General features: G+C 37.9%; 1 protein-coding gene across 1 annotated transcript in view; it reads left to right on the top strand.

The window, feature by feature from the left end:
- mrps35 (mitochondrial ribosomal protein S35) overlaps window positions 1–12825 on the top strand; it is a 34398-nt gene extending 21573 nt beyond the window's left edge. The window contains exon 8 of the mRNA XM_034032377.2: window positions 12274–12825. Coding sequence (XP_033888268.1) covers window positions 12274–12537 — 264 coding nt within the window. The 3' untranslated portion in view covers window positions 12538–12825. The remainder of the gene's footprint in view (window positions 1–12273) is intronic.
- The last annotated feature ends 74 nt before the right edge of the window (window positions 12826–12899 follow it).

Raw genomic sequence — 12899 nt, forward strand, 5'->3', positions numbered from 1 at the left:
TATGCTTGTGTCAGCTGCAGAAAAGACAATGCTAGCTGCAGGTTTGGAACTAGTGACAGTGATATTCCATTCAGTCGGTGGAGACTGCAGCTGACAAATGAAGTGGGGTCACCCTGTTTCAGGTCAGTAATAATTAACCTTCCCCAGAAAGAAAATCTGCAAGTAGCGAAGAGTAGAGATGTCACAGATGTTGTTATTTTATCATAAATAACCGGCAGGTAAAGTAATTGGACACTGAAGTGTATTATCCTGAAGAAACTCTTGTAGAACAATTATCGGACCCGCATTAACACTGTGGATTTGGTATTAATATACCACAACAGAACTGATATGGTAGGTCCATGGTGCTGATGTGTTACCGTGGTCCTGCAATGGATTACCAGTGTGTGCTGGTTTATACCGCTGGAATAATATTAGCTTGTATAAAAACAGTAATTGTAGCTTGTTATTTGTGCTTCCATTGCATTGTATTTAATTTCAAATATGGATATCTTGTTTCAAATATGGATATCTAGCCTTAATATAACGACTGATTGATTGATAAATACAGTATTGTTTTTTACATTACGTACCCCATTGATGCTTGCTGACGACTGTCTTGGCAAGTTGCTATATCATTGGTCCACAAACAAGTACTGTGAATTAAACAGTTATGGTGCAGTTCTACAGTTCACATTGCAGAAAATAATGAACATAATGGAACAGAAGGAAGGTGCTGGTGAAAAATTAAGATGCATATATATTTTACTTGTGCAACGAGTGAGCTAAAGCAACGGTGACAAAGACATGTATAGCTCACCTTCAAACCGTGAGCACCATCTCTGCCATTGTTGGAAATGCTTTCCTAGGGCTCCCGAGTGGCACATCCAGTAAAGGCGCTCCGTGTGGAGTGCAGGATGTGTCCTATAGTCTGGACGTCACGAGTTCGAGTCCAGGCTATTCCTTTGCCGACCGAGGACGGGGGCTTCCAGAGGGCGGCGCTCAATTGGCTGCGCGTCGCCCGGGGGGAGGGAGGGTTAGGTCAGCCAGGGTGTCCTCGGGTCACCGCGCACCAGTGACCCCTGTAGTCTGGCCGGGCGCCTGCGGCTTTGCTTGTAAGCTGCCCGAAAGCTGCATTGTCCTCCGACGCTGTAGCTCTTGAGCGGCTGCATAATGAGTCCACAGTGTGAAAAAAAGCTGTCGGCTGACGGCACACGCTTCAGAGAACAGCATGTGTTCGTCTTCGCCCTCCCGAGTTAGCGCAGGGGTGGTAGCGGTGAGCTGAGCCTAAAAATAATTGGCCATTTCAAATTGGGGAGAAAATAATAAAAAATAATTGGCAACGATTAAATTATTAAAAAAAAAAAAAGAAATGCTTTCCTGTTGAATATACTGACGGTACGCTTGCGTCTTGTACAACAATAACTAAGACCCCGTTCACACTTGTGATTTAAGAGCCAATATGAGAATGCTCCAAAAAAGAAAAGGCAGCCCAGGGCCGGCCTAGATTTAGCCACCGTTTCGATGCAGCCAGAGCCGGCTTTTACATATGTGTGAAGGCAAAGCAGACTTAGGCTGCCTCTTTGTATCACATAACCAATTTGATTTTCTATGATAACCCAGAAAAACACAGATTTTCTATGATGTCGGAGATTTTTTGGTTTTACATTTGAGGAGAGGCAAAAAACATGCAAGGCTTTTTTTTGTTTGCTTGAGAATAACCAAATCAAAGTATAATATATAAACATTAACACAGGCCACTTTGCTTTAAATTTACATAAACATGTCTATCTAGTATAACACTGCTTCCGGTATTCAAGTTCAGTGTTGAATGAGGCTTCAGTTTACTTCAGTCAGTATCCAGAGCTGTTCAAAGATGCCGAAAACAGTAACAGTCACCCCTAAAGATCGGATCAACGAGTTTGGCAAAGACGAATTTCACCGCGATGGTAATGTGCTGTTTTGTACTTGATGCTGTAGATTACACTTGCAGGCAGACGATTGTATAATGGGAAGCGCTAAACATAAATTGAATGAAGCAAACTTGGGATTCTTTTCTGTGCTCAACGCCAGCGTCTCAGGACAATCTGGCTGGAGAACGCTGCAGCTCTGCTTTACAACAGCCATCCGGATCACGAAAACTCAGTTGAACTAACATGAATATTATTATTATTATTATTATTATTATTATTATTATTATTATTATTATTATTATTTTTTACAACAGGGAACTATTTGTAATATTTTAAATAATAAAAAAAAAATATTTTAACTAACATTTCAGTGCCTGTTATTGTGATTATTATTGATAATGTTATTCTGCTGGCGATTTGAGCAGTAGTTTATTATGTATCGTGCATGTTGTTGAGCAAAGTGTATTTGACATGTATTGCTGTATTTAGATTAGGGCGCTTCTCTTAATGCAGTTGCTGTAGCTACATGTGGAACAAGGGTTTTGTTATGGCCATGTGTTTGCTAATCTTCCAAGAGAGAGGCTAATGCTGATGTTTAGTCTTGTAATGGTTAGGGACTAGAGAATATTAATGACACTGATAATAATAACGAGTAAACAATATAATAGTTTAACGATCGTGTTTGTAAACAATGACGGTATTCATGCAGGTTAAACAAATACGTATAACTGAAGAAACATGTGTAATGTAAATTTTATGAATGTTTATTGTAAATGGATGCATGTAAAATATGAGAGTTTTTGTATAAAATGATTCCAGGTGTAACCGGTTATTGAATAATTGAATTATTATTTAATGCCGTGGTGCTGGTGATGGATTGAGAACATAGCTGATATTTGTTTTATTGTCTCACGTAGTTCAGTAATTCATTCCCCTAGCTACACTACCAGCCCGCACTGAAAGTATTTTGTGTGGCGGCTTTTGTGGGTTCTATTATTATTATTATTATTATTATTATTATTATTATTGTTATTATTATTATGATTATTATTATTATTATTATTATTTGTTATTATTAAAGCTCAAAAAACAAGAGTTAAAGGTGCCACAAAAAATAGAAATTAACAAAAGCAATTGAAAGTGTACATAGTTCTTTTTTTACCTTTAACAATTAAAAGGGAGTGACTTTCTGGTGTAAACAAGTTGCATTTGAGATCCAAAGGAACAAGAACATTAAAAGAAAATAATTGATTTAAGAAAAAATAGATTTCACTTGAAACTACATATATTTTACCTCCTATTTTATTTGCCTGGATACTTGTATCAAGTTTCACAGACCCTATTTTACCATCCTGCCTGGGGGAAAAAAAAATACTTCTATTGGCAGGTGCCGTTTTGTTCACTCAAGTATTGGCATCTCTGGGTTTGTGAAAACAGCAGTTGAAGTTCACTTATTGTTTGCTTTATATTCTAATTGCAGGTGTAATCTGAATCTTAACTTCATTTAATTTGGGTTCCTGAGCAAAAAATCCAACATGGCCGTGGATCCCAGATTCCCGACACTTTTCAACTTTTTTTTTTTTTTAATACTTCTCCTCACTTTCATCTCTGGTTGTAGCAGCTCCGATTTGTACCTCTCAAAAATGTTGCCTCTGCTGCAAAATATACAGCCCGTTTTTGATGACCTGCTTATTCAGAAGTTTTGGTTGCGATTGGTTAAGATAAGGAAGCCTATTTTTTTTTTTTAAACCAGTTTCCCTGATATAACAAACCTTTGAATGGACATTTGTAACAACTTGTTCATCATGGTATGAATGTACAGTATGGCCAAATGTATCACCCTGTATTAACTAATTTTGCTTCATAAAGTTGAGTGAAACCTGTTAAATAATGTTACGTTAACATATTGAATTACATACTGCTTTGTAGTTTTCCATATAAAACTCCAGGTGGACTTTTATAATATCATTTTGTAGTTTTTGATTTTATATGATAAAAGATATACATTTTATGTTAATTAAAAAAAAAAAAAAAAAATCCTAAAATTCTAGGTGATGTAAAACTTTTGACCACAGCTGTAGACTGATGGGCTGGAAATGAAGCGTCCATCTACCAATACCCACATTGTTGGATTGAAGGTGTGTCCGAAGGAGTTTTCTATTTGTGTTTGACTGTTATGGTAAAGTGTTAAATGTGTGGCACTTTCCACTGCACCATGTGACTCGGGAGTAATTGCATGTGTTTTTGCATCTAGTTCAAGCCTTTTATTTTCGCTGGTAATGCTCAGTTTAGGAATACTTTACCGCCACCTAGTGGTGGTAAAAATAAAAAAAAACATTTAAAAATACAGTTGAAGTCCTAACATGTTTATACTGTTTTGAAAGCTGGTACAAATACATATATTAACCAACAATGTACTTGTAATCTAAGACAGTGTCTGATTTTTGGGAAATGGGTGTGTATGTGAAGACATTCACACATTTATATAGTGGATATACTGTAGCTCAGGATTGTGTCTTTGTTCATGTTACAGTAGTTCAGATTTTGAATTTACAGTTGTAGTGGGAGTGAATGGGACTGACATGCTTATATTGCTTAGTTTACTCATTTTCTCCATTTAAAAAAGTTATTTACTTGTGTAAAGACAAAGAAAAAACAAACCTTTTTTTAACTCTGTAGCTTGTCAATAGAATCCACAAGGGGCAGTGTTGGGCTGCATTTAAACATGTAGCTGCTACTGTACATTACTTTAAAAAGAGAGATCTTGAACAAGACTTCTGGTTGGAAGGTTTGTCAAGTTTCTTGTAGTATTTCTATATTAAGCACTACGGAGTGTAATGCTCATGGAAGAATTTAAATTAGAAAAGTAAGTAACTTCAAGTTTGTTTGTTTTTTTGTACAAATACATTCTGATTTGTTGCATTTATTGAAATATATATTATATATGTTTTTTGTTTAATCTGTCCTGATATTGCCAGATGTTTATACTTGTCATAGATACTGCCAGTTTCAGATCATGTTATTACATTTTCTATGATTTTTTAATTTGTTTTTTGAAACTGTCATGGATATAACAGGTAATTGATTTGATCAACCAAGGTAAAGACCTCTTTTTAGAGCATGTATAGCACTGGGGAATCATGCTGGATTACATCAACCGCATAGTTTATCCCAAGATTACTCTTAAAAGTGGGGGTTGATGCAATCCAGGTGGATTCTGTGGTACTGTCAAATAATGCAGCTGTTTCTTATCCCAGCATGGTATAGGTTGATCAGATCTAGTTTTGTTAATTAAAGACTGGAGTAAACTCCTGAGAAATATGTCAGTGGTTTTAAAACTGAATAAACAGTGTCCTCTTTACCTTCCTTGCAGTATGCGCTGCTGGAGACTAATTGCCTATGTACTACTTAATGAGTTTGTTCTGAAATAACCTAATCAAGTTGTTTGTTAAAGATGGTAGATGCCCTTACGGTTATTATTTCCAAGTACAGTGCTAGCATAACATGCTGTAAGCAGGTAATTGAACCCAGCAAAGGAGTCTTTGTTCGAGTCCCTGCGGTGAGTGACCAGTTTGATGTTATCTTTGGAAGGCACTGTAATACAGGCCCTTGTTTTTCGTTCTGCAGTGTCTGGTCTGGATTGACTGTCTTCTACTTGGTAAACTGTATGGGGGAGGAGGGGAGTTGTTTAGAGATCTGAAGCCCTGGCCTGAGTGCTTTACTGTTTCCTTGCTTGTGCGCTATCTTGTTGATTTGTATGCATCCTGCTAAGAGGAATTTGCTGAATAGGAACTCTGTTACACATAACAGGTTTTTTAAAGCGGATGTGTTCACAGTCATGTTCAGTTTTATACTCAAGTATAACTCTTTGGTTTGCTTTTTAACTGTTCACAGTCCTGTTTATTTACAAACGCTTTAAGTTTATCTGACTATAGAAATACTACTGGTTTGTATGTACTGCCCCCACCCCTCCTCCCACGTGTGTCCCGATTTGGGAAGTAATGTTCAAGGAAATATTTCATAGATCAAAGTATTGTCTTTTAATCCTTTTAATAAAATTAACTCTGAAGTAACAACTCAAAAAGGTTGTTTTCTAAGTTTTTTTAGTTCTTGTCAAAACATTTAGTTTTTCTTAAAAGGTGTGGGTGTAGATACACTAAGATCACGATACAATACGTATCATGATATGTATCACGGTACACGTGATGGTCCTGATGGGTTATGTGTATGATGCATAAGGCTACGATTTTGTCATGGAGGTCACGGAAATCGTGTCGTTGGTACATCCGTCCTTTCAACCAACAGAGAGAACCAAGGGAGAGTTTCAAATATTATTTCGAGAGATGTGGGTATGTGCCAGTGAGGTATTTTAGAATGACATAGATGCACGTCGCAAGAGTGCAGAGGATGTAATTCCGACCTGTCGCACAGGTTCGGAGACCCTCCACTCCGACCTCAAATGATGTCAGCCTGAAGTATGTACTGTAAGTTTTGTACTCTAACATTTAAACTTATCAGTAGTCAAATGCAATAGTCTTTATTATTGGTTTTGGTGTACTATTTAAAAGCTCTTGTGTAATGTGTTTTAAATCTCTTTTAAAAACACATCTTTTTACCATGGCTTTTTAAATTGCTTTTAGTTCTGTGTGTGTTTGTATCTGTTTTATATTTCTATTCTTGTAATTTTCCTGTAGTGCTGTTTTATTGTTGCTCTTATTATTTGATTATTGCCATTTATGTATGTAAAGTGCTTTGTGATCCCCGAAAGGCGCTATATAAAATCAATCTTATTTATTATTATTATTATTATTATTATTATATGTTGATGTAGCTAAAACTACATCATTTGGTGACCTTTCTGTGAATTCTTGTTTTTTTGCCGCACTTCGCCTGTGAAATGTACTAAAAATTAGTGCCAAAATCGTAGTCTTAACTGATGCATAATGAGAATGAATTTAACGATTAACTATTAAGACAAAAATTCAGTGAGACAAGGGTTAGTATGTAGTCATACCAACTATAAAACAAACATTTCTTGATTTTTAAAGAACTATTTGTACAAACAATACGTACCTCTTTTATGAGCTGATATATCACGTAAAGAAAGTATCACGATTCATCGATACATGACTGATGGTTACACCCCTGATGAAAGGTGTGGACCAGAAGAACTTCCGCCTTGGAAGCTACAGATTGTGCCAAGTAGTATGGTGGTTTTGTGTTGCAGACTACTGTCCACTGGGTTAGGACCACCAGCCTAGGGTGTGAGCTGATTCAATCCCCTGACTGCAGAGGTGAAACCCTTGAAAGGCATGAAGTCATGAAGTCATGAAGGCCTGGCAGCTAAAACCCAGGGATTTGCTCTTGGCAGCCTAAAGAATCCTTTAATGGAAAAGGAGCTATGTATTAAACATCCTAAAGACCAGACTCCCCTGGCACTGCTTGTTTGCTCATTAGTTAAGCTGTCCTGGTTATTTTCCTGAAGTGAGGAAAGATGATTCAGGCAAGGTTAAAGTGTTTGAAGTAACTGCCGTCTGCTAATGGAGTGGAGGAGCCCATGCAGAACGGGTTTACCCTCCTGGAAAAGTCTCATGTTTACAACACAGAAGGATGCTATTCTTGCACAAGAGGGGCAGCCTTTTTACTTGAAATACAAGAGGTTTTATTTTAATGCACACAGCATGTGAACTATTGATTTAATCACATACTATGAAAATGTAATTATTATTAACAGTCTACCGCAATACACTCAAGTCTCTATTTTTATATAGAATTTCCTGGGAATTTAATATGTTTTTATAAAAAATAAAAAAAGGAATAATGAAATTAAACATGTGAATAAAATTAACTTCCCAGATTTACAGGTAAATATCAAGGATGAGGGTTGGAAAAACAAAACATGTTCTTTGTGAATGCAAACTGGTGAAGTTAAGCTGTTTCAGTACTAGGTTAAACAGACTGCCCCATATTACACTAAAACAAATACTGAATGTGAAGCCCTGGGTTACTTGGTGTAAATCAGTATTTTCACATGCTTGAGTGGGCCACACTACAGTATAGCTTTTGAAAAACCCTGGAATTGTTCTGTCCAAATTGATAACAACTCAGAATAAAGGCCTTTGCTTTAGATATAGTAGAATTAACTCAAGCAGATTTAGTCAAAGAGTATGAATGTGAATTAAATTGCTTTTTTGCATTCCCCTTACTATTTTATCATTTTCATTATCTATCTTGTCAAAGCTTGCTTTCAGCTTGCATGTAGATCCTAATTGCCTGCACTGAACAGACTTCCCCATTCCATTCAAATCATTTGACAATATCAGCTGCCAGCCCAACCTACTAAAGGTATGAATATGTATGTAGACAGAGGAGGTAGGGCTGGCGGGGTTAACATTTTAACATTGTCCTGTGATTTGAATGGAAATTTGAATTAGGTCGGTTCTGTTCTCCATACAAACTCAAAGCAAGCCTGCCAGTTATGTCTAAAATTGATTAGAATTCATATTTGGTGCAAATAAACTCGGAGCCACTCCACACCAGATTTGATTGTATAAATAGTTGTATAAAGGCAATTAATTACATTAATTACATTTGAAACAATCGAGGTAAAACACCTCTCTGATAACACCAAGTTTACACCAACTTCGTTTTCACAATCCAAACTGCCCCATGATTTTGTCTCCAATTGGAAAGTTTTGCACTGGCTTTACACCCCTTTATTTGAAAATGTGTTGGTCCTATGGGGACCACCACATTCGTCATCACCACTTAATTTCCTTATCTTCACAATGTGTCATGTAAATATGTTTTACATACAGTGGATGAGGTGGGTAACAAAAAACAGATAATGGCAACATAACATGAACCGAAGCTGAAAACACGTGTAACGTACAGTAATGTGCAAATGTATTGAAACGTCTGCAGTACGGTGGCCACCAACCATCACACCCTTTATGTAAATTTGACCTAATTTTCAATTCTCATAGAAATGCATCAGAACATTTTAAAACAAATGTGGTAATGAAAACATTGCACAGTGTTCTGTAATCCATTAATAGCTACAAAACCACTATTGGCTCAATGTCAAACCTGCAGACGGTCTCAAAGAGAGGCCAAGGAAGGCCATGTTAACTGAACTTCTCCCTTACCCTCTAATGTGCCACAGGGACTAGCTTGAAAACAATTTCCAATCAGACTTTTTTATTTCCATCAGCAGCAGATCAAGATCAAGTTGATTTCAATTGGCACTCCCTCAGCCCCAGGTAGGATTGTGATCTCTCCAGCTCACACGGACGGTGGAAGTCTCCTACTGACTACCGCATGCAGGTTTTAAATCTCTCACTGCAGAAACAAACAGGAATATACTGCAGTCAAGGAAACCTTGTAGATTGGTCATATATTTAATAAATAGCAATCATGTGTACTGCCTGGTTGCAGATTGGGTTATAGAAGCCTCAGTTTGACATTGGAAAGAGATGAGATTTACAGACGGGTTTCATGTCACAGATGGGAATGTGGTTAGGAGTGTGGTGCATCCGGGGCAGGATTGAGGGAAGCTTCCATGTTAGCCTCTGCTGTCCCTGCTCAGTGGATACATAGAAGGCTTAATCCTCCATTGCCAGCTGCTCATAAGCCAGGGTGTGCAATCGTGCCAGCGCCCACCTGCACAATGGGATTACAGTAAGGTTAGGCACAGACAGTGAAGGGAACAGGCCGGTAAAAGTATGTTCCTTTTAATTAAATTCTTAACCAGCTCAGGAGCATTGACTGATACATGATTTTGCTTCCAAGGAATAATTTAATCACCTTTTGTGGTTTCTTTTCATTTCTGATCCAGTTCCAATGATTTCCTTTTATCAAGCAGAACCAACATTTACTGACAAATAGCCTTGTGATGTCAAAACAGGCTTTAGCCCTATAGCTACCATTTTTACACCTACCTTTTTATGATGTTGTTTCTGTTGAGATAATCCATATCTATTTTTCAAACTGCCATCTTGCCGACAGGCCTGTGTTTTGTTTTTTTGTAGTTTTTTTTTTTTTTTTTTTTTTTTTTTTTAAATCATGTGGTATTGTGGCCATTCAACTTTGATATCTGTCACTCCTATACTTTTACCATGAAGTATCATGCTCAGTCTAGGTTTATCTTGTGCACCAGTGTTTCACGGCCTTGCTAACTTCTTTAATAAAGACTTTTTCCTAATCTGGGCTAGTCAAACTGAATGAAGTTTTTTCCAATGCCCAGTTTAATTGCATGGATCTTAATCCCCCAGCAACTCTTTATGGACAAGTCGGTTTGTCTACAGGAAGAGAGGAACAAAACATAAGTAGAAGAGTGGCACTGATCCTGTTTATCTTTAGATGACTTCAGTTGTTGTCGATTTTAATAAGATTATCTTTTTTTTTTTTTAAATAATTTTCCAGCTGAACAATTAATCAATACTAAGAAAGTTATCGCTAGTATCATGTTAACGTTTATCGTACCACCCGTAGTACAGCAAGTAATATACTCTGAACTACATGTACACTCTAGCTGTGAGTTTGTCATATTTTAAACGACATTTAGAGTCAGCAAGGAACCGATCATATTTTCTGTTACCAAACTTGCAGAGATGCCACAATACAAAAATGTTGTAACTTTCATCTCTGATTCTGACTGCTCTTAAATGCTTTAGTTACTGTCGTTATCTTTGAAATGCAAATAATGTTAGAACACTGCAACAATTACTTGTATACTGTATGTTTGATTAAGACTTCTTAAACTCTTTTTATCTCAGATAAAGGTATCTGAAGTCTATTGTAAAACGTATTAAATCGTTTTCTAAATAAATATTTGGTTTGTCATAATTATTTTTCCATTTAAGCAATCAGATTGTGTTTTCATACTGCAAGCTGTGAAGAAGCAGTCTATCCTAGTCTTCTGTTCTGATAACCAGTTCTTATTAAAGCTTGACTGTCTCTCTGTGTGGTTTACAGAGGGGGCGGCTAATCTGTTTATCAGCCTGTATCTATCAAATCCCAGAAGGATGTGGGTTGCAAAAGGATTTTCTTGACGAGATAGATGTAATGATGGTCATTAGTTCTGATTACAGTGTCTGGAAAAATCTGAAACTCAACCATGCTTTAAGGGCACGGACAAAGTTTTTTTGTAAGTGAAGTTTATGACCGGTGAAATATGAAGAGATACTTTGTGCCCTGGCATCAGCCAGGTGCGCTGTTCCTCTTAGGTTACCTCTTGGAAACTCGATCTCTGTGAGAGATGCTTGTTGTTTGCTGTACAACAGAGATGTCAAAATGCTTCTCCTTTCTGGAATAATTTCAGTGAAGAGAAGCATCAGCTTTCCTGGCAGGAGTTGATATGCTTTTTGAAAGCACTTTTAAAGGCAGCCTCCATCAGAGTTTAGAGAACTTGAAACTGGACAGGATACAGTTTAACACACTTGATTGAGGATAGTAATGTTGTTGAGTTGGTTCCAGCAGGTCATAATTGTGCAGTAATTCTAGTTAGCGCTTTCGTTTTTACTGACATAAGTGTCATCTTCAAAAACAGTGAGCACAGTCAAACCTTGTCAAATTTGAGCACTTAAAAAAAAAAAAGTCTAGGGTCCCCGAGTGGCTCACCTGGTAAAGATTCAGCCATCTTCGATGGGCATTCTACACGGTGTTGTATTGGCTCTGGCGGTCCGATTGGCCGAGCGCCGCCCGGGATGGGAAAGGCTTAGGTTGGGTGCCCTCGGCGGGCCTGTCTGCAAACGGTCCAGAGCTGTGTGGTCCTCCGACACTGTAGCTCTGAGGTAGCTGCATGGCAAGCCTGCAGAGTGAAAAGAAGTGGATTGCTGACTGCACCTATTTCGGAGGATGCATGTGCTCGTCTTCGTCTCTCCCGAGTCAGCGCAGGGTTTGCAGCGGTGAGCCGAAATTGCGCATTTCAAATTGGGGAGAAAATGGGGTAAAAAAAAAAACAATTGCCGATTCCAAATTTAAAAAATAAATAAATAAATGTAATAATTGGGCATGCTATAAATTATTTGTTGGTATTTGTTACAAAAGCTGACAAGTTAATTACTGTGTTCTCATGATTGCAGACCTATCAACCAATAGGGGGGTTCATATCCCCAGCGAGCTTAGTACTGATGATCTTTACCACAAATCTCTCCCATCTTCTAAAAATAACTCAGCCCACGAGAATTGTATGTTGGAAATCTAGACATCTTGTGGTGTACAGTGATTGTTAGTGCAAGATCCTCCAACCCTTTGTCATTTATAAATAGTGCAACTATGGGCCCTGTGCTTTACACCATTTATAAATGAATACCATTTAAACCTGTCCTTTTCCCCATATATGACAGGATGATTAATTTAATGTATTTTATTTATTCAGAAACATGAGCCCTGGGAGAAGGAGAAGACAGAGGCAGACATGGAGGAGTATCTATGGGAGAGCAGCACCTCTGAGAGAAACGCAGTGGAGACACTGCTTCGCATGAAGGGGTCTGAGGACGGCTCCGCTCCAAGAGAGGAGCTGCTGAGCTCCAGGCCCATGCAGGAATACAGAAACTCTGTTACCAACTTGAAGAATGCAGGGGAGAGCGAAAGCACCCTTCTCCAGTACAAGCAGTCCGTCAAGAACCTGCTCAACTTGTAATCTGCAGCACAGAAAGGACTTCTTCTTGGCTAAAAAAGCAAAGTAATGTTTGTACGCATTTCTCAACTAACTAGAAACAAAGGCAGTGTTTATGTATTTGACTCGTTTTCTTCTCAATTTCCAGTTAGAATTTCGCCTCACCACTGCAACCCCATACTGACACAATGTGCAACCGCTGTCCCACCTGTCTTACCAAGCACGCTCTGGCCAACACATTATGTTGTTTACACATCTATTGTATTCCAACTGCAACAGTTTGTTAATAAAATGTTCTGGGGCTTCAGTGACTGGAGAAAACATCTACTGTGAGCATTTTATCATTGTAACATTTACACTGTTCAGTCAACTGAACTAACCCACAT

The sequence above is a fragment of the Acipenser ruthenus genome, chromosome 14 (genome assembly GCF_902713425.1).
Source record: "Acipenser ruthenus chromosome 14, fAciRut3.2 maternal haplotype, whole genome shotgun sequence".
Classification (NCBI taxonomy): Eukaryota; Metazoa; Chordata; class Actinopteri; order Acipenseriformes; family Acipenseridae; genus Acipenser; species Acipenser ruthenus.